The sequence below is a fragment of the Scyliorhinus torazame genome, chromosome 16, assembly GCF_047496885.1.
Source record: "Scyliorhinus torazame isolate Kashiwa2021f chromosome 16, sScyTor2.1, whole genome shotgun sequence".
In the NCBI taxonomy this organism is placed as follows: Eukaryota; Metazoa; Chordata; class Chondrichthyes; order Carcharhiniformes; family Scyliorhinidae; genus Scyliorhinus; species Scyliorhinus torazame.
Genome location: NC_092722.1, coordinates 32,694,151 through 32,714,427, shown reverse-complemented (window position 1 = coordinate 32,714,427; position 20,277 = coordinate 32,694,151). Strand labels below are relative to the sequence as shown.

At 48.5% G+C, this 20,277-nt stretch overlaps 1 protein-coding gene across 4 annotated transcripts in view; it reads left to right on the top strand.

Annotated features, from left to right (window-relative positions):
• LOC140392676 (uncharacterized) overlaps window positions 1-20,277 on the top strand; it is an 89,518-nt gene that overhangs the window by 54,988 nt on the left and 14,253 nt on the right. For all 4 annotated transcript variants that reach the window (XM_072478190.1, XM_072478188.1, XM_072478189.1 and 1 more), the window contains 6 exons: window positions 664-844; window positions 1,063-1,225; window positions 1,936-2,126; window positions 5,236-5,444; window positions 16,707-16,851; window positions 17,512-17,764. In XM_072478190.1, the coding sequence (XP_072334291.1) occupies window positions 664-844; window positions 1,063-1,225; window positions 1,936-2,126; window positions 5,236-5,444; window positions 16,707-16,851; window positions 17,512-17,764 (1,142 nt within the window). The remainder of the gene's footprint in view (window positions 1-663; window positions 845-1,062; window positions 1,226-1,935; window positions 2,127-5,235; window positions 5,445-16,706; window positions 16,852-17,511; window positions 17,765-20,277) is intronic.

The window sequence follows — 20,277 nt, the reverse complement described above, 5'->3', positions numbered from 1 at the left end:
ACGTATTTATGTAATTCCCTCATGGAGGTTATTATTGAATCCTATGTTACTCCCCTTCAGATAGTGCATTCCAGATCATAACGGCTCTTAACTATTCCCCTCAGCTGTGTGGCAATATGCAGAAGCCTCAGAACTGGTCATATCGATGATTGCGTGACCACATGCAAGGTGTGGCGTGATTGTAATTTCATCCACACCCAGTTGGAGGTGGGAGAAATTAGAGATTGAGTTGGAGGATATAAGACATGCAGTTTCTGGAATTGCAGTGACCTGCATTGTTCATAATTGAATTGCTGGACTAGCCCAGAGCTTCTTTGGTTGAATTTAGCTTTTCTGTCTGGAAGTTGGCACATACTGTGTTTTAAAGAAGGGCATGCTGCACTGTGGAACAAACCGAACTCCCTACAGTGGAGAGCAGAGGGAGGTTTTCCCTCTCGTGCCTTTCTCCCGCATCTCACCATCCCCTACCTGCCGACACCACACTTTCCCCCTCCTCTTCTTCCCTCATGCCTCCCCTGTCTTCCCTTCCTTCCTCCATCAGCTCCTCCTTCCAACCCTCCAACCCCTGGCGTGGTCAGAACAAAGGAACTGATCTCTCACAAATGTAAATTCAGGATCTTTCTTCTTTCATTCAAACTTACTGGCTTGTGTGTCTCTGTTTAGCTTTTGCTTGTTGGAGTCATGGGAAGGATGATGTATTTATCCAGGATGGAGTAAGTGAGACCTGTATCGAAGCGGAGAATATCCAGGTATCATGCCGAGAGCCCCGATCACTGGACGGTATCTGCCCTGACGAAACACTCCAAGATTGGAGAAAGGACACTTATAAAGTGCAATTGAATAGGTATGATCTGGGATGTGGAGTGGGTGAGGTTAGTGCCTGGGGATGTGGTTGCTTGTGGGGGGACTTTAAATTGGACATGAAGTGAGAGCAACTGAGTTTAAGAATGCTGTGGGGGCTAGGTTTGGGAGTGTAGTCCCCATAGAATGAATTGGTTTCCATGTGTTTCTGTGAATATTATGGCACTGAATTGATTACCTTGTATCTTGTGAGCTTTGCAGGATCCCAACATGGAGTCGATTGCAGGATGCTCTGCAACTCTGGCCTGAGGAACCCTTCCAACCCCATTTGAGATTTAGCAAACATCTGCCTCAGCAGGACTGCACAGTCACATTAGTGGATACAGAGGAATCGTCTGACACTAACTGCAGCTGCCCTGAACAGGTAACTAGAATATATGTGCCTGTGACTCCCAGTTGTAATGTTTTCTAAATGGATCAAGCGAGTAACATCCAGGCAGCAAAGTTTGAGGCTAGGAAACTGTCATCTCCTGCACATTCTGAAACTGTTGGTATTTCTGTAAACCAGTTGAAATGGAAATTTTCCTGATAGTCCAGAGGATCGAGAAATAAAACGGTTGTCTAAATGTCGAATATGGCAGACATATCCATCCCCACGCTCTATGTGTGTTGCCTGCCACATTGGATTAGGCTCCTCCGTAGGCATCCAGGACACATGCTCTAAATATCAAAATGGACATTTAAATACAGGCCCAACAGCAGTTAGGGTAGCCTTTTGTGATACTGAGCTGACCAGCAGCTGACTCTCGTGTGATAAACTTGCCCAAAAACTCATTGTGCTGACAGGAAGGACCTTTCAGCAGTGCTACTGAAATTCCCCTTCAAATTCCCTCATCCCATTGCCACTGTGCCCTCTTGGCGAAAGAACTCCCCCGTGGTCCCATTCGTTTTAAATGCCTTACTTTTCAAGCAGTGATACCGTAATCACAATGCAGCACAATCTCAATCCTGCTTTAACTGATACACTGCTCTGTGCAGTGAGGCAGGTTAATTTTTCTCACCTGTTTTGAGGTGGTAGGCTTTTGTTGAAATTAAATTAAAATCCAAACACTGATTATTTGTGATGTTTTGCAGGGGACTGAGCTGCGACCACACAGGTTACATGAAACAATACCAGCGAATAGAGTTGATCTGGAGAAAGCAGGAAAGTGGCTACAGCACAAAGTGGAGAAGCACCTCGTTGAACAGCATCTGGCATGCTGGGCTGCCCGATTCCGACAGGTGCGCCGAGTGGAGCGGTTTCACCAATGGTCCCTGCTTGCACGGTACACGAGTGTTAGTTCTGATGTTCTACCCAATTCTTTCTTGTTGGTATTTATTTAGTTTCCTCTTCCCCCTCATCATCCCTCCTGAAGAGACTCACTTGAGTGCGAGTTCCACAAGCACCAACTGCTTTCCAACACTTGAATATCCAATCTTTGTGTGAGCCTGGATGGTGATTGTTGGGAAACCATTCATCCACAATAGGCATCACAATTGAGTCTAATAGTTCCCATGCACAAGTGACAGCTGCTGGACAATAATCAGAAGGGAGAACCTTGCCTGCTGTCCCTTCCTATTGCCAGCCCAAGGGGAATGAGGACAATCTTAGTGCCACACAGTTTCTACGCCTGAAAACAACTAATGACACAGGCCGTGAGCGGAGCCTGGGAGCTGGCTTGGGTCCACATTGAGTCCTGCTGGTGGAGATATAAGGATGCTATTTGTTGTATCACATCTGTTGTTACAGTGTTTGATGCTATCAGGTCTTGTGGGAGGGCCGAGCCAGAGAATATCAGGGTCAGTGAAACCAGCTTCCTGTTTGTTCATCCATGTTCCCCGAAGAGTCCAACTTGGACTTACCACTTGCTTCACATCAATAGTCATGTAAACTGGAAACAATGAGTTGAATGAAACATTGAACTGTGAAACTTGGAAATAGGGAAACAAAATTTGATTAAAAAATGAACAATTGTAACTTTTTTCCAAGCCAGCCTTCCTATTTCCACTCTCCGAACCCATGACCTCTACCACCTAGAAGGACAAAGGCAGCAGTTGCATGGGAACATCATCGTCTGCAAGTTCCACTCCAAGTCACACACCATCCTGACTTGGAACTATATTGCCATTCCTTCACTGTTGCTGGGTCAAAATCCTGAAACCCCCTCGCTAACAGACTATGGGTGTATCTACACTTTACGGACTGCAGATGTTCAAGAAGATAGCTGATCATCATCGTCTCAAGGGCAATTAGGGATGGGCAATAAATGCTGGCCTTGTTGGGAACATTGGGCAGCACGGTAGCATTGTGGATAGCACAATTGCTTCACAGCTCCAGGGTCCCAGGTTCGATTCCCGGCTTGGGTCACTGTCTGTGCGGAGTCTGCACGTTCTCCCCGTGTGTGCGTGGGTTTCCTCCGGGTGCTCCGGTTTCCTCCCACAGTCTAAAGATGTGCAGGTTAGGTGGATTGGCCATGCTAAATTGCCCATAGTGTGCAAAATTGCCCTTAGTGTTGGGTGGGGTTACTGGGTTATGGGGATAGGGTGGAGTGTGGACCTTGGGTGGGGTGCTCTTTCTAAGAGCCGGTGCAGACTCGATGGGCCGAATGGCCTCCTTCTGCATTGTAGATTCTATGATTCTAGTCAGTGACGACCACATCCAATGAATCAATCAAAAAGAACTTCAAAGTTCTTATCCTTGCTTTTAAATCCCCCTATTACCTTTGACATTTCCTTATGATGCTTCCTCCCTTATACCCCATGCTTCCTTCACTCCATATGGAAGGCTGCTGATTCATTGAATAAGTTAGCATCCTTTAGAACCCTTAATAAGTTCCTCTGCGGCAACCATGACTCAACGGGTAGCTGTTTTGCCTCTGAGTTGGAGGTTTGTGGATTCAAGTCCTACTCCAGAGATCTGGGTTCAATAATGAGGAAGGAGCTGTGCTCCGAAAGCAAGTGATTTGAAACAAACCTGTTGGACTTTAACCTCGTGTTGTAAGACGTCTTACTGTGCTCACCCCAGTCCAATGCCGGCACCTCCACATCTCAATAACTTAGGCTGACACTCCAGTGCTGTAATGAGTGAGCGCTGCATAGTTAGAGATATTGTCTCTTTGAACTGACATTAAACTGATGCCCCATCTGTTCTCAGGTGTATGTGAAGGATCTGATGGTACTTGAGGGAGGTTCTCCCCAGTCCCTAATCAATATTTATCCCTCAATCAGTGACACAAAAACAGACTAGCAAGTCATTATCACATTGCTGTTTGTAGCAGCTTAATGTGGGCAAATTGGCTTCTGCGTTTCCTACATTACAACAGTGACTGCACTTCAAAAGCATTTTACTGTCTGTAAACGAGTTGGGACATCCTGAAGACATGAAAGGTGCAATATAAGTGCAAGTTTGTCTTTCTTTTCTGTCTTGTGTCTTTCCCTACTTTCAAAGTTCTTATTTTAGATATAAGAACATGATGACAGGAGGGAATCACAGTGTGAGGTGGAGGAAAAACACGAACATAGACCATTTGGGCTGACTGGTTCAATGTATTTCTGTGGAAAATGGTGAATGCGTGATGCACTAAGAATTAGAGAGCTATTTGCAGGAGGAATGATTGAGATATGGTGTAATAGTGTTTGAGATCAGTCCAGCTGGATTGCAGCAACTATTCCAGTTATGTTTTTTATGTGTTATAATTTTGCCTTTGGGACATTTTCCTTTACGCAGGAATGCTGTGGAAATACAGCTGTTATTGTTGACGATATCATCATCAGGAATATGACATTTGTTCCTTTGTTTTTAATAAACCTGTTGAACTATAGTATTAAGGATTGTGCTCTGAACATAGCCCCAGCATTTTTGTGTTATTGTCATCAAAGAACAAAGAACAAAGAAAAGTACAGCACAGGCCCTTCGACCCTCTAAGCCTGTGCCGACCATGCTGCCCCTCTAAACTAAAATCTTCTACACTTCCGGGGTCCGTCTCCCTCTATTCCCATCCTATTCATGTATTTGTCAAGATGCCCCTTAAACATTACTATCGTCCCTGCTTCCACCACCTTCTCCGGCAGCGAGTTCCAGGCACCCACTACCCTCTGTGTAAAAAAACTTACCTCGTACATCTCCTCTGAACCTGGCCCCTCGCACCTTAAACCTATGCCCCCTAATAATTGACCCCTCTACCCTGGGAAAAAGTCTCTGACTATCCACTCTGTCTATGCCCCTCATAATTTTGTAGACCTCTATCAGGTCACCCCTCAACCTCCTTCGTTCCAGTGGAACAGAGCTGTAGGTAAACAGGTTCAGGTACCGATATAGTTTCAGGTTCATTGTTGATAACTTCTATGTAGAGGATTACGATAAATAAGAACCCATGTGTAATTTTCTTTCTGCAGAGTGTTTCTGAGTTGGAGCCAATGGAAGCAGGGCCGGTGCAGAACCCGAGAGTTGATAGAAAGGTTTTCCTTTGTCCGACAGTGCCGAGTTGTGCTGAGCCTTTGGAAAATGCGTTTACTACAAAAACTGGAAGCTGACAGAAGATGCAGAGAGATATTGCATCAGCAAATTCAGAAGGCCATGACCCAGTGGCACACATATACAAGGAGTGAGTGTCAGTATAGAACAGTGTTTTACAAACTTTTTTTCTGGGGACCCATTTTTACCAACTGGCCAATGTTCAGAACCTACGCCGGCCGACCTTCGGGACCCACACCGGCCGACCTTCGCGACCCACCGTTTTGTCTTACCTTGTTTGCTGTTGACAAGATGGAGGAATTGCAATCGCGTCCAAAGCACGTGATGGCGACATTCAGGGGCCGTGACCTGCTCTCTGCCTCCCTCAGGCAGGAATATTACACAGAATTTTTAAAAAAAATACTCTGCGCCTCCGATTGCGCAAATTCGCATTCTTCAGCCGCAGCAGCCGGCTTTTATATTCAATAGATATTTATTTTTCATAAATTGTAACAATGTTGTTGCACGGCACGTTTAATCAAAGAGACTTGTGAGGGCCACGAAGAATCCAGCACGAGTTTCAAGGATACAAAGAAATAACATTTATTTACAATAACATATATACACAACAGCAGCAACCTCAGTTGCTGCTTACTCCTTCCTGCGGGTTCCAAACTGGCCAGATTTATTTATACAGGGAGTCTGCTAATGATTTCTCTGGCCCCCTCATTGGGGAAGCTCATACTCCCACAGGATTGTGGGATTGTCATTAGTCCCCAGCCAATGGTAAGCAGGCAGGTTATAACAGAGACCAAGCCCAAGTCATCGTCAGACTCTTCAGATTCTTCCTGTTTCTTCTCTTCCTTTTTCTCTTCAGCAGCAACAGGGGCAGCGGTGGAAACAACTGCTGCAGCAGCTGGGGCACTGCTACCAGCACCAACGTTGCAGATCAGTCTATTGACGTCAATATTAGCCAATGCCTTGGCAAACAGACTAGGCACGAAAGGCTCAATGCTCACACCAGCTGTTTTGATCAGGGCATTGAGTTTCTCTTCGGTGACAGTGACCACGTCGTTGTGCAGGATGAGCGTGTTGTAGATACAGGCGAGTTCCAAGGTGGAGTCCATGGCGCTGGATCTCTGTGGGTGGGTCTGATGGTGCTAGTCGCCGGGGGGAAACTCGACCTTAGCTTCGTTCAGAAGAAGCGAGCACTTCCGAACCGGGCAGAGTGAGCAGCAGCCGGCTTTTAACTATGCCGGCTGCGAGCGGCCTTTTTACCATATTAAAAAATGCGGCCGCACTGTGCCCGCTCATCGGTGCGCATACGCAGTGCGGCCGCATTTAAAAAATATGGTATAAAGGCCGCTCGCAGCCGGCATAGTTAAAAGCCGGCTGCTGCGGTTGTTGCGCGCAAATTTGAGCAATCGGGAGCGCTGTGACGGACGGCTCCGCGACCCTCCCGACACATGCCCACGACCCACCCGCGGGTCGCACCCCCCACTTTGAAGATCACTGGTTTTGAAGGTACCAGGGCAGGACTAGTGTTTACACATGAACAAATGGTATATCAAAATTTCAAGGAAGCCAAGTAGATCTTCAATCATCTACAGTTTACCTGATCAGATGGTTAACGTCTGCGGTGTTAACCTGGCAGGCCAGATATAGACATAGACATAGAATTTACAGTGCAGAAGAAGACCATTTGGCCCATCGAGTCTGCACCGACCCCTGGAAAGAGCACCCCACTTAAGCCCACACATCCATCTCATACCCGTATCCTAGCAACCCCACCCAACCCCTTTGGACACTAAGGGCAATTTAGCATGGCCAATCCACCTAACCTGCACGTCTTTGGACTGGGAGGAAACCAGAGCTCCTGGGGGAAACCCACGCAGTCATGAGGAGAACGTGCAGACTCCACACAGACAGTGACCCAAGCCGGGAATTATCATCTGCAGTATTGCCTGCGTCAACTGGTTATTACTATTACTGACCGATCTTCCAGAGAGTATCCAAATGAGTAAAGTAATTTGAAAGTCCAGTAACTGAGGGCTGGATTCTTTGCCCCGCTGCAAGAACGACACCGTTGAGCCGCGGACAATGGGGAAGTCCATTGACCATGGGCGGGATTCGTTTTTTAAAATTTAGAGTATCCAATTATTTTTTTTTCCAATTAAGGGGCAATTTAGCATGGCCAATCTACCTACCCTGCACATCTTTTGGGTTGTGGGGACGAAACCCACGCAAACACGGGGAGAATATGCAAACTCCACACGACAGGGCTGGGATCGAACCTGGGACTTTGGCGCCATGAGGCAGCAGTGCTAACCACTGTGCCACCGTGTTGCCCCTTTGAGCGGATTCTCCGGTCGCAGGGTGGACGCGGCTGGAGAATCCCACCCTGATATTTAAACTTTTTCAGGTGTAAATGATTCTTCTCCATTTTTCCCCTGAGAATGGGAAGCGGTGAAACTTACCTGTAACGTTCTGCTCACCCACTCTGCATAGACCCCTCCTGTTTGACAAATTATTCAAGTCTTTTGAGGATGTTATTAGTAGTAGATAGAGGGGATCCAATAGCTGTATTTTATCTGGAATTCTAAAAGTAATTCGATAAGATGTCACACAAAAGGTTAATCGGTCAGCCAACGTCTCATGGACTTGGGGCTAATATTTTAACATGGATGGAGAATTGGTTAATGGATAGAATGCAGAGAGTGGACATACATGGGGCCTTTTCAAGTTGGCAGCCAGTAAATAGTTGACCATAAGGATCAGTGCCGGAGCCCAGCTATTTACAATCTGTGCTGATGACTAAGGTGAAGAGACCGAGAATAATATATCACAGTTTCCTGTTACAGGTAATCTGTGGACACAGAGAGGCTGCAAAGACATATAGACAGGTGAAGTGAGTGGTCAACTAAATGGCAGATGGAGTATAATGTAGGGAAGTGTGAAGTTATTCACTTTGGTTCTAAAAATAGAGAGGTAGTGTGTTTTTTAAGAGGTGTTACACTTCTAAGTGTTTTAAAAAATATATATATTTTATTAAAGTTTTCAAACACAATTTTTTCCCTTACAAATCAAAGAAATAAAAATACAAGTAACATGGTAACTGCAATATAACATTGTGTAACTAACATGGTAAACTAACCAAATAACACAAAGTAATACTCCCCCCGCCCCCTCTCCCCCTCCAAAAACCCAAACAGTTTACCCCCCTCCCTCCCCCCCCCTCCCCCCTCCCCCTGGGTTGCTGCTGCTGGTCATCTATCTTCCCTCTAACGTTCCGCTAGGTAGTCGAGGAACGGCTGCCACCGCCTGGTGAACCCTTGAGCCGATCCTCTCAGCGCAAACTTCATCTGCTCCAGTTTTATGAACCCCGCCATATCGTTTATCCAGGCCTCCAGTCCGGGGGGTTTCGCTTCCTTCCACATGAGTAAAATCCTACGCCGGGCTACTAGGGACGCAAAGGCCACGACATCGGCCTCTTTCGCCTCCTGCACTCCCGGCTCATTCGCAACTCCAAATAAAGCTAACCCCCAGCCTGGTTTGACCCGGACCTTCACCACCTTCGAGATCACTCCCGTCACTCCCCTCCAATACCCCTCCAGTGCCGGACACAACCAAAACATATGTGTGTGGTTCGCCGGGCTTCCCCCGCACCTCCCACACTTGTCCTCCACTCCGAAGAACCTGCTCAACCTCGCTCCCGTTATGTGTGCTCTATGCAGCACCTTAAATTGGATCAGGCTAAGCCTGGCACACGAGGAAGAGGAATTAGGGCATCAGCCCACAAACCCTCCTCAATCTCCTCCCCGAGCTCTTCTTCCCATTTTCCCTTCAGTTCGCCCACCAACTCCCCCCCTCTTCTCTCATCTCCCGGTATATCTCTGACACTTTGCCCTCCCCGACCCACACCCCCGAAAGCACCCTGTCTTGGATCCCTTGTGTCGGGAGCAGCGGAAATTCCCTCACCAGTTGTTTCGTGAACGCTCTCACCTGCATATATCTAAAGAAATTTCCCCGGGGCAGCTTATACTTTTCCTCAAGCGCGCCCAAGCTCGCAAACGTCCCGTCTATAAATAAATCTCCCACTCTCCTGCTTCCTACCCGGTGCCAGCTCTGGAATCCTCCATCCAGCCTCCCTTGGACAAACCTATGGTTGTTCCTGATCGGGGACCACACCGAGGCTCCCAGCACACCCCTCTATCGCCTCTATTGCCCCAGATACTTAATGTTGCCGCCACCACTGGGTTCGTGGTAAGTTTTTTTGGTGAGAGCGGTAGTGGCGCCGTCACCAGTGCTTTTAAACTCGTCCCTTTACAGGACTTCATCTCCAATCTTTTCCACGCCGCTCCCTCTCCCTCTATCATCCATTTACGAATCATCGCCACATTGGCGGCCCAGTAGTAGTCGCCCAAATTCAGCAACGCCAGTCCCCCTCTGTCTCTACTACGTTGTAGGAACCCCTTCCTTACCCTCGGGACCTTCCCTGCCCACACAAAGCTTGTGATGCTCCTATCTATTTTTTAAAAAAAGGCCTTCGTGATCAGTATAGGGAGACATTGGAACACAAATAGGAACCTCGGGAGGACCATCATCTTAATTGCCTGCACTCTGCCCGCCAGTGACAGCGGCTGCATGTCCCACCTTTTGAAATCCTCTTCCATTTGTTCCACCAGTCGTGTCAGATTAAGTCTGTGTAAGGTTCCCCAGCTCCTGGCTATCTGAATCCCCAGGTATCGGAAGTTTCTTTCCACTCTCCTTAGCGGTAGGCCATCTATCCCTCTACTCTGGTCCCCAGGGTGTATCACAAAAAGCTCACTCTTTCCCATGTTAAGCCTATATCCCGAGAAATCTCCAAACTCCCTCAATATCTGCATGACCTCTGTCATCCCCCCCCCCCACTGGGTCCGTCACATACAGCAGTAGGTCATCCACGTAGAGTGACACTCGGTGTTCCTCTCCCCCTCTAATCACCCCTCTCCATTTTCTGGAGTCTCTCAGCGCTATGGCCAGTGGTTCAATTGCCAACGCGAACAGTAATGGGCACAACGGGCATCCCTGTCTTGTTCCCTTGTATAGTCGAAAATACTCCGACCTTTGCCAACCTGTGACCACACTTGCCGTTGGGGCCCCACAGAGGAGTTTAACCCAGCTGACAAACCCGTCCCCGAACCCGAACCTCCTCAGCACCTCCCATAGATACTCCCACTCCACCCTATCAAATGCCTTCTCTGCATCCATTGCCGCCACTATCTCTGCCTCCCCCTCTACTGGGGGCATCATTATCACCCCTAATAGCCGTCGCACGTTGACATTTAGTTGTCTCCCCTTTACGAACCCTGTCTGGTCTTCGTGCACCACCCCCGGGACACAATCCTCTATCCTCGTTGCCAGCACCTTTGCTAGCAACTTGGCGTCCACATTTAGCAGTGAGATAGGCCTATAGGACCCGCACTGCAGCGGATCTTTATCCCGCTTCAAGATTAGCGATATCGTCGCCTCCGACATTGTCGGGGGTAGGGTCCCCCCTTCTCTGGCCTCGTTAAAGGTCCTTACCAGCAGCGGGGCCAACAAGTCCACATATTTTCTATAAAATTCCACCGGGAACCCATCTGGTCCCGGGGCCTTCCCTGCCTGCATGTTCCCCAGCCCCTTGGTAACCTCGTCCACCCCAATCGGCGCCCCCAGGCCTTCCACCTCCTGCTCCTCCACCCTCGGGAACCTTAATTGGTCCAAAAACTGCCGCATCTCCTCTTTTCCCTCCGGGGGTTGGGACCTATAAAGTCTCTCGTAAAAGGTCTTAAACACCTTGTTTATCTTCCCTGCTCTCCGCACCGTAGCTCCCTTTTCATCCCTAATTCCCCCTAACTCCTTCGCCGCTGTCCTCTTTCGCAGCTGATGGGCCAACAGGCGACTCGCCTTTTCCCCATATTCATATCTCATCCCCTGTGCCTTCCTCCACTGTGCCTCCGCCCTCCTTGTGGTCAACAGGTCGAACTCCATCTGGAGTCGTCGCCTCTCCCTGTATAGTCCTTCCTCCGGGGCCTCCGGATATTCTTTATCTACCCTCAAAATCTCCCCCAGTAGTCTTTCCCTTTCCTTGGCCTCTATTTTCCCCTTGTGGGCCCTGATGGAGATCAGCTCTCCTCTGACCACCGCCTTTAGTGCTTCCCATACTACTCCCACTCGGACCTCCCCGTCGTCATTGGCCTCCAGGTATCTTTCGATACATCCCCGCACCCTTCCGCAGACTCCCTCATCCGCCAGTAATCCCACATCCAGTCGCCAGAGTGCACGCTGCTCCCTCTCCTCTCCTAGTTCCAGGTCCACCCAGTGTGGGGCATGATCTGAAACAGCTATGGCTGAATACTCAGTTCCTTCCACCCTCGAGATCAGTGACCTTCCCAAAACAAAGAAATCTATCCGGGAATACACCTTGTGAACATGGGAGAAGAAGGAGAACTCTTTGGCCTTCGGCCTAACAAATCGCCACGGATCCACTCCCCCCATTTGGTCCATAAACCCCCTAAGCACCTTGGCTGCTGCCGGCCTTCTTCCGGTCCTAGATCTAGATCTATCTAACCCTGGGTCCAACACGGTGTTGAAGTCCTCCCCCATTATCAGGTTTCCTACCTCCAGGTCCGGGATATGTCCCAGCATCCGCTTCATAAATCCCGCATCATCCCAATTCGGGGCATATACGTTAACCAACACGACCTCCACTCCCTCCAGTCTGCCACTCACCATCACATATCTGCCTCCGCTGTCTGCTACAATGTTCCTAGTTTCGAATGACACCCGTTTCCCCACCAGTATGGCCACCCCTCTGTTCTTTGCATCCAGCCCTGAGTGGAACACCTGTCCCACCCATCCTTTCCTTAACCTAACTTGGTCCGCCACCTTCAGGTGCGTCTCCTGAAGCATAGCCACATCTGCCCTCAGTCCTTTCAAGTGCGCGAACTCTCGGGCCCTTTTAATCGGCCCATTTAGGCCTCTCACATTCCACGTGATCAGCCGAACTGGGGACTACCTGCCCCCTTCCCGTGTCGACTAGCCATCACCCTCTCTAGGCCAGTCCCACGTCCCGGTTCCGCGCACCCACCCGTTCCCCCGGCGGCGCATTCCAGCCCCGACCACCCTTTCTTTTACCAGTTCCTATTTGATTTCTGCAGCTGCAACCCAGTTATCCCCCCCCCCCCCCGCTAGATCCCCATCTAGCGTGATTGCTCCCCCATATTGCTTCCGAAAGTCAGCTGACTTCAACTGACCCCGGCTTCTCCCGCTCTCTCCTTGACCCCCCCGTGTGGGGAACTCCCATCTACCTTGCGCCTATCTTCCCGCCATCATCTTTCTGGCGCGGGAACAAGAACAGTAAGCCCCGTGTTCTCTATAGTTGTCCCGCCCCTTGTGGCGCAGCTCCCTCTGCCGCCCCACTCCCATTCCCCATCCCCCGCCTATGTCTCTTCTTCCCCCCCACCGGCGTCCACATTTCTTAGTGTCCCCCCCTCCCCAATTTACATCTCTATATACATCGGCATTGTCATTTCCCCTCTAACATCAGTCCCTCAGTTCTGATCCAGTTTCTCGTTTTTAATGAAGGTCCATGCTTCTTCCGCCGTTTCGAAATAGTGATGCCTCTCCTGGTGCGTGACCCACAGTCGCGCCGGCTGCAGCATCCCGAACTTCATCTTCTTGTGTAGCACATCCTTGGCTCGATTAAAACTCGCTCTCCTTCTCGCCACCTCCGCACTCCAATCCTGGTACACCCGTACCACCGCATTCTCCCATCTACTACTTCGTACCTTTTTGGCCCATCTCAGAACCACCTCTCTGTCATTGAAGCGATGAAATCGCACGATCGTCGCCCTAGATGGTTCTCCCGCCTTTGGTCTCCTCGCAGGGACCCAATGAGCCCCTTCCACTTCCAAGGGGCCCGAGGGGGGCCTCAGCTCCCATTAGCGAGCGTAGCATCGTGCTCACGTAAGCCCCGCCGTCCGCTCCTTCCACTCCCTCGGGGAGACCCAGAATCCGAAGGTTCTTTCTCCATGATCTGTTTTCTAGGACTTCAATCCTTTCAATGCACTTTTTGTGGAGCGCCTCGTGCGTCTGCGTTTTGACCGCCAGGCCCAGGATCTCGTCTTCGTTGTCCGTCACCTTCTGCTCCACCACGCGGAGCTCCAACTCCTGGGTCTTTTGTGCCTCCTTAAGCCCCTCAATTGCCTGTAGCATCGGGGCCAGCACCTCCTTCTTAAGCAGCTCCACACACCGTCTCAAAAATTCATCTTGGTCCGGCCCCCATGTCGCCTGGGCTCTCTCCGCCGCCATCTTGCTCCTTTTTTCTTCTGCCCCTGTCCTCGAGGATTCTTCGCGATCTGGCTGCCGCCGCCGATATTTTTCTTTTTCGTTGGGGGGGACTCCCTGTTGTCTCACCCCACACCGGGTTTCGTCCCGAAAAAATTCCCCGTTGGGGCTCTTAAAAGAGCCCGAAGGTCCGTTCGAGCTGGAGCCGCTGAAACGTGCGGCTTAGCTGGTCATCGCCGCAACCGGAAACCCCCACTTCTAAGTGTTGATGTTCAGTGAGACTTGGGTGTTTTTGTACAAGGAACACAGGAAGTTAGCATGCAGGTGCAACAAGCAATTAGGACGGCAAATGGCATGTTGGCCTTTATTGAGAAGGGAGTACAAGAATAAAGAAGACCTATTACAGTTGTATGGGGGTTTTGGTGAGACCACATCTAGAGTACTGTGCGCAGTTTTGGTCTCCACACTGAGGAATGGATATACTTGCATTGGAGGCGGGACAATGAAAGTTCACTAGGTTGGTCCCTGGGATAAGGGGCTTGTCTATAATGAGAGGCTAAGTAAATTGGGTTTATATTCTCTGGTGTTTAGAAAAATGAGAGATGATCTCATTGAAACCTACAATATTCTGAAAGGGCTCGGCATGGTGGACGCTGAGAGATTGCTTCCGACAGTTGGGGAATCCAAAATACGGAAGGGGGGGCGGGGTTAGACAGATTTTTGGGGCACGATTCTCCTTCAGCCGACATCGGGAATTGCGATTGGGCGGAGAATTGGTTCTCCAAAATCGTGGCAGGAGCCGATTTGATGCCAAATCGCGATTCTCCGTCACCTCGACAGCAGCGCCAATGTGTTATGGAACTCATTGTTCAGTAAACACCATTTCCATGTCATTAGCGGGCCCGACCCGGTAATCTCTGGGGCTTCCGCGGTTCTTTGCCTCCAATGGGCCAAGTTCCCGACGGTGTGGTTCACATGTGCTTTCAAAAATCGTGAAACCGGTGTGTTAGCTGCTGAGGGAGAGAGAGAGAACATATAGAACATAGAACAATACAGCGCAGTACAGGCCCTTCGGCCCACGATGTTTCACCGAAACAAAAGCCATCTAACCTACACTATGCCATTATCATCCATATGTCTATCCAATAAACTTTTAAATGCCCTCAATGTTGGCGAGTTCACTACTGTAGCAGGTAGGGCATTCCACGGCCTCACTACTCTTTGCGTAAAGAACCTACCTCTGTCCTATATCTATTACCCCTCAGTTTAAAGTTATGTCCCCTCGTGCCAGCCATATCCATCCGCGGGAGAAGGCTCTCACTGTCCACCCTATCCAACCCCCTGATCATTTTGTATGCCTCTATTAAGTCTCCTCTTAACCTTCTTCTCTCCAACGAAAACAACCTCAAGTCCATCAGCCTTTCCTCATAAGATTTTCCCTCCATACCAGGCAATATCCTGGTAAATCTCCTCTGCACCCGCTCCAAAGCCTCCACATCCTTCCTATAATGCGGTGACCAGAACTGTACGCAATACTCCAAATGCGGCCGTACCAGAGTTCTGTACAGCTGCAACATGACCTCCCGACTCCGGAATTCAATCCCTCTACCAATAAAGGCCAACACTCCATAGGCCTTCTTCACAACCCTATCAACCTGGGTGGCAACTTTCAGGGATCTATGTCCATGGACACCTAGATCCCTCTGCTCATCCAGACTTTCAAGAACTTTACCATTAGCCAAATATTCTGCATTCCTGTTATTCCTTCCAAAGTGAATCACCTCACACTTCTCTACACTAAACTCCATTTGCCACCTCTCAGCCCAGCTCTGCAGCTTATCTATATCCCTCTGTAACCTGCTACATCCTTCCACACTATCGACAACACCACCGACTTTAGTATCGTCTGCAAATTTACTCACCCACCCTTCTGCGCCTTCCTCTAGGTCATTGATAAAAATGACAAACAGCAACGGCCCCAGAACAGATCCTTGTGGTACTCCACTTGTGACTGTACTCCATTCTGAACATTTCCCATCAACCACCATCCTCTGTCTTCTTTCAGCTAGCCAATTTCTGATCCACATCTCTAAATCACCCTCAATCCCCAGCCTCCGTATTTTTTGCAATAGCCTACCGCGGGGAACCTTATCAAACGCTTTGCTGAAATCCATATACACCACAGAGAGAGGAGGTAGAACATGGAGAGGAGTGACTGTGGGCTGCCGGGCCGGACACTGGCTCGGGAGTGGGGGGAGGGGGGAGACAGGCTGAGGGCCAGAGTGACTCCCCACGGGACTGGGACAGTGTCCAGTCACAGACCGCCATTACCACGGCCTGCAAGGCAGCCATCTTGCTGCGCACCCACTGACCACCCACACCGGCCCCCTTGCACCCCCGTCCCATGAAGTGGTCTTCTGCTCCTATGTCTTGTGTTCAATCCCTCCACGGAGCATCTTCACTCACCCTCACTACATAGAATCTCTGCTTAGCCCCTTCACTCAGTCCCTCCCACCAGACTCTCCACTTAGTCTCGCTCTGACCCCCACACATTCTAGCCGCACAGACCTCCTATTTTGCTTTGGTTTAGGCTTTGGCCTCTGTAAAAGGCCTGACAGGTAAGCACCAGATCAAACATTTAAGTAATAGCCGTAAGTGATTAGTGTTCCTTGCATTATCAGAGGCAGATTAATTGATGGTTTTAATCTTTTCATCAAGAATAATTTCCCGTATATGGCGGGGTTCATTAAACTGGAGCAGATAAAGTTTGCCCTGAGAGGATCGGCTCAAGGGTTCACCAGGCGGTGGCAGCCATTTCTCGACTACCTAGGGGAACGTTAGAGGGAAGACAGATGACCAGCAGCAGCAACCCAGGGGGAAGGGGGGGGGGGGGGCGGTTTAGTTTAGTTTAGGTCAAAGATAAAGGGGTTTTGTTACTTGTGTATTGTTAAAAAATTCTGTATTATTGTTGCGTTTGCTTTGTAAGAGGGGAAAAATTGTTGTTTGGGAAAATAATTTCAATAAAACATATTTAAAAAAAAAAAGAATAATTTCCCGTTCTCTTTATGATTCATTCTTCTTCTGTATGTTGTGTTTTCTCCAGACAGACGGCAACTCTGTGAACTCCAGGCTTGCTTCCAGTCTATTCAGGAACAGAAAGTGAAGCTCTTGATCCTTAGCAACTGGCAGCAGAAAACAGAAAGACAGAGAAACATGAAGCTAGTGGCAGATGAGATGGTGCAACGCAGGTTTGACGCAATTATATTATTCCGAGTTAGTGCTGTTTGGATAAAATTAGTGAGCTTAAGTCCAGTTACTCTGCATTTATACCGATTGGGAGCTGAGTTATTTTCCATTGCCTGTTAGTACTTGTAGAATTGGGGCATGCGGGCCAGGTTCTACTCTGATGCTGCATTACTTTCATGCTGCATCTTCCGGACAGCTGCATTTTGGGTAAATTATTTTCTGCACCAGAAGTGGTAGTTGATGATTAAGGAGATGCCATAGATCACCACGGAGTTGACAGTGGATATCTGGAGGTGGGGGGAAGCATTTGTTGCAATGCTTTTGGATGCACAGACCTGTCCTGTTAATCGATGAAGGCTCGAAGGGCAGGTGCCTGAACTGTAAATTGCTACCTCACATTAATGTGGATGCAGCAGCAAAGAGGCTTGAGCTGGGGAAAAGCTCAATCACTTTAGATTAAAGTTGTGCGCTCAGGCCCAGTTCAGTGAGCGATCCCTCGGACTCCTGGGCTATGCAGGAAGTTCTAGGCCTCCACATGTTTGCTATTTCATAACTTAATTCTTCTTGGGAAGGTGAAGTGTTTTGATGGTAACTGGAAATCTTTAGTTCCTAAGACACCTGTGAAATGTCCTTTTTTTCTGATTTGATGTTCCCCGTTGCAGGTATCTGCAGGCTTGGTACTTAGTCACCCTTCGGACCGAGGAGAGAAGGCAGAACCTGTGGGCATTTCAAACCGGGCAGACCCGACGAGCACTGTGGAGAGTTTTTAGCTGGTGGAAGTATTGCTGTGAACTCAGACGCTATTCAGAGTATCACAGACAGCTTCAAACAGCACAGAGAGCTGCCCATTGTTGGAAACAGAAAATGTTACTTGGCCGAGCTATCAGACATCGACACACAATCCTTACTCAAATAGTAGGTGAATTATCATTATTTTATAAAAAAGTAATTTCAACTGAAGAACAGGTTGCTTTCTGAAGACCATCTAGCTCCTGCTATGGGATAGTGCGGGAAGATGGTGCTCAGGTAAAATATGGCCATGATACTGAATGGTGGACCAGGCTCGAAGGGTCATATATTCTACTGTTCTTATTCTTGAGACCTTCCAGTAGAGATAGGATGGTGCAGCGTTACAACAAATTTGGCTTCACGGGGTCCACATTCTCCTCTGGTTCTGTAGTCTCATTATTCAAGGCACAATTTGAACTTTCATAGAAACAGGATTTGGACATTTATTCATTGCACCTGCTTAATCTGTCTGAGAGCCAAACCAGCTCTATTTCTGATCCCATTCCCAATTCTTTCTGCAATCCTTCAGCACAATCACTGCACAAATAATGATATCTCCTTTAAACACCTCAATTGAATTTTCATTCATAGCTTCCTAAGACATTTGACATCCCTCTACCTCTTTGTATGAAGACATTTTTATGCTCCACTTTTAACCACTTTATGCTGATTTATAAGATTCTGCTCCCATGTCAAATTTTACTGGAGAGAAAAATCCTTCTGTATCTAGCCTGTCAATTCATATTACTTTAAAGCACTCAATCTGACCTCCGTTCGCCGTCCCAAAGATTGCCCTGATGAATCATCACTGGATGCCCTCCAAAGCCACAACACCTCCGTACGTTGGAGCACCCAAAATTGAACACAAACTCCTTCCTTTCTCCCCCATTGTGGTCTCTGATGTTGCTTCAGAGCACCCTCCTCTCCTCTCCACCGAAGTCTTCACCTCACTTCTCCCCTGCTGTCTACCTACCTCTCTCCTCCTTGTGTGTCAGAGAAATGTCCCCAGCCCCATGCCAGTTATGGGTTCTGTCAGAAATGGTGTTTGGCAAAGTGACACACATATTCTGGCCGTCGATGTTGGCTCCACGCCCATCAGGTGCCACGTGTACAACTCTGCTGCCAAGATCAAAGGTTTCAGCGGTAAGCTGATCAAAAATGCTGTAGCCCGTCTACATTTCCCTTACATTCCTTCCTTTCCCCTCCCTCACACAGAACAAAGTTTTAAAAACATTACTGTTTAAAATAAGTTAAAGTCAATATTTACATAGGTTGTCTGTTGAAGTGGTCAGTATTGGTGTTGAGTACTAAAGTCGGTGAACAGCTGCTATTTGCCGGTGATTCATGATTGAACTGCAGGACAGGCTGTTGTGTGATAGCATTATCTACAGGTCACACAATGACAACATTGGGAACAAGCCAACAGGGAAAGCACTGGCAAAAGGCCACACAAGGGCAGCATTGGGAATAAGCCATCAGGAGCAGCACTGGCAAAAGGCCACACAAGGGCAGCATAACCTCGCTACCATACTTGAAGGACCTGAGTAGTACAACTCATTTTAAAACATCCATCAAATACATCAAATTGAAAGAAAAGGAAATAAAGGGACTTGTCCTGCCACAATTAATTTCCACTTTGTAATCTCACTAGTTTTTCCTTCTCTTCTGATGGTACTTACCCTTGCTGGGTGCGATTCCATGAGAAATAGTGTCTCCACTACCTCACCAAGTGATCATTCTCCATGGGTCAGTCTCAGGAGTGTAAACTAGAAGGCTGTTTAACCATCGAGATGATCCGATCAACCTCACTTTATATCCACTCATGCATTTTCTTTTTCTTTTTATTTTCCAATTACAGGGCAAATTAGCATGGCCAATCCACCTATCCTGAACATCTTTGGTTTGTGGGGTGAGACCCATGCAGCCTCCACATGGACAGTGACCCGGGGCCAGGATCAAACCCGGATCCTCGGTGCCTTGAGGCAGCAGTGCTAACCACTGCGCCACCGTGCCATCTGCACAGATGCATTTTCTAGCTGGATTCAGCAATCTGGAGTGGTTGATTTCTAGGGCAGCACGGTGTCGCAGTGGTTAGCATTGCTGCCTCACGGCGCCGAGGTCCCAGGTTCGATCCCGGCTCTGGGTCACTCTGTGTGGAATTTGCACATTCCCCCCATGTTTGTATGGGTTTTGCCCCCACAACCCAAAGACGTGCAGGATAGGTGGATTGGTCACGTTCAAATGCCCCTTAATTGGAAAAAATGAATTGGGTACTCTAAATTTATAAAAGAAAAGGAGTGGCTGATTTCCCTCTGCCAACCTAGGATGGTATCTGATAAAACCAAGATCAGGCTCTGCTGTGATATGCTCCACAGTCTCTTGAAACTCTTGGCTTAGCTTTAGCCATGTAGAGCATGACAGACATTAAACCTCCACTAGTAACAGAGCTCAGGTTTCCTCCAACAGTCCAAAGATGTGCAGGTTAGGTGGATTGGCCATGCTAAATTGCCCTTAGTGTCCAAAACGGTTAGGAGGGGTTATTGAGTTATGGGGATAGGGTGGAAGTGAGGGCTTATGTGGGTCAGTGTAGACTCGAAGGGCCGAACGGTCTCCTGCACTGTATGTTCCATGTTAAGGAG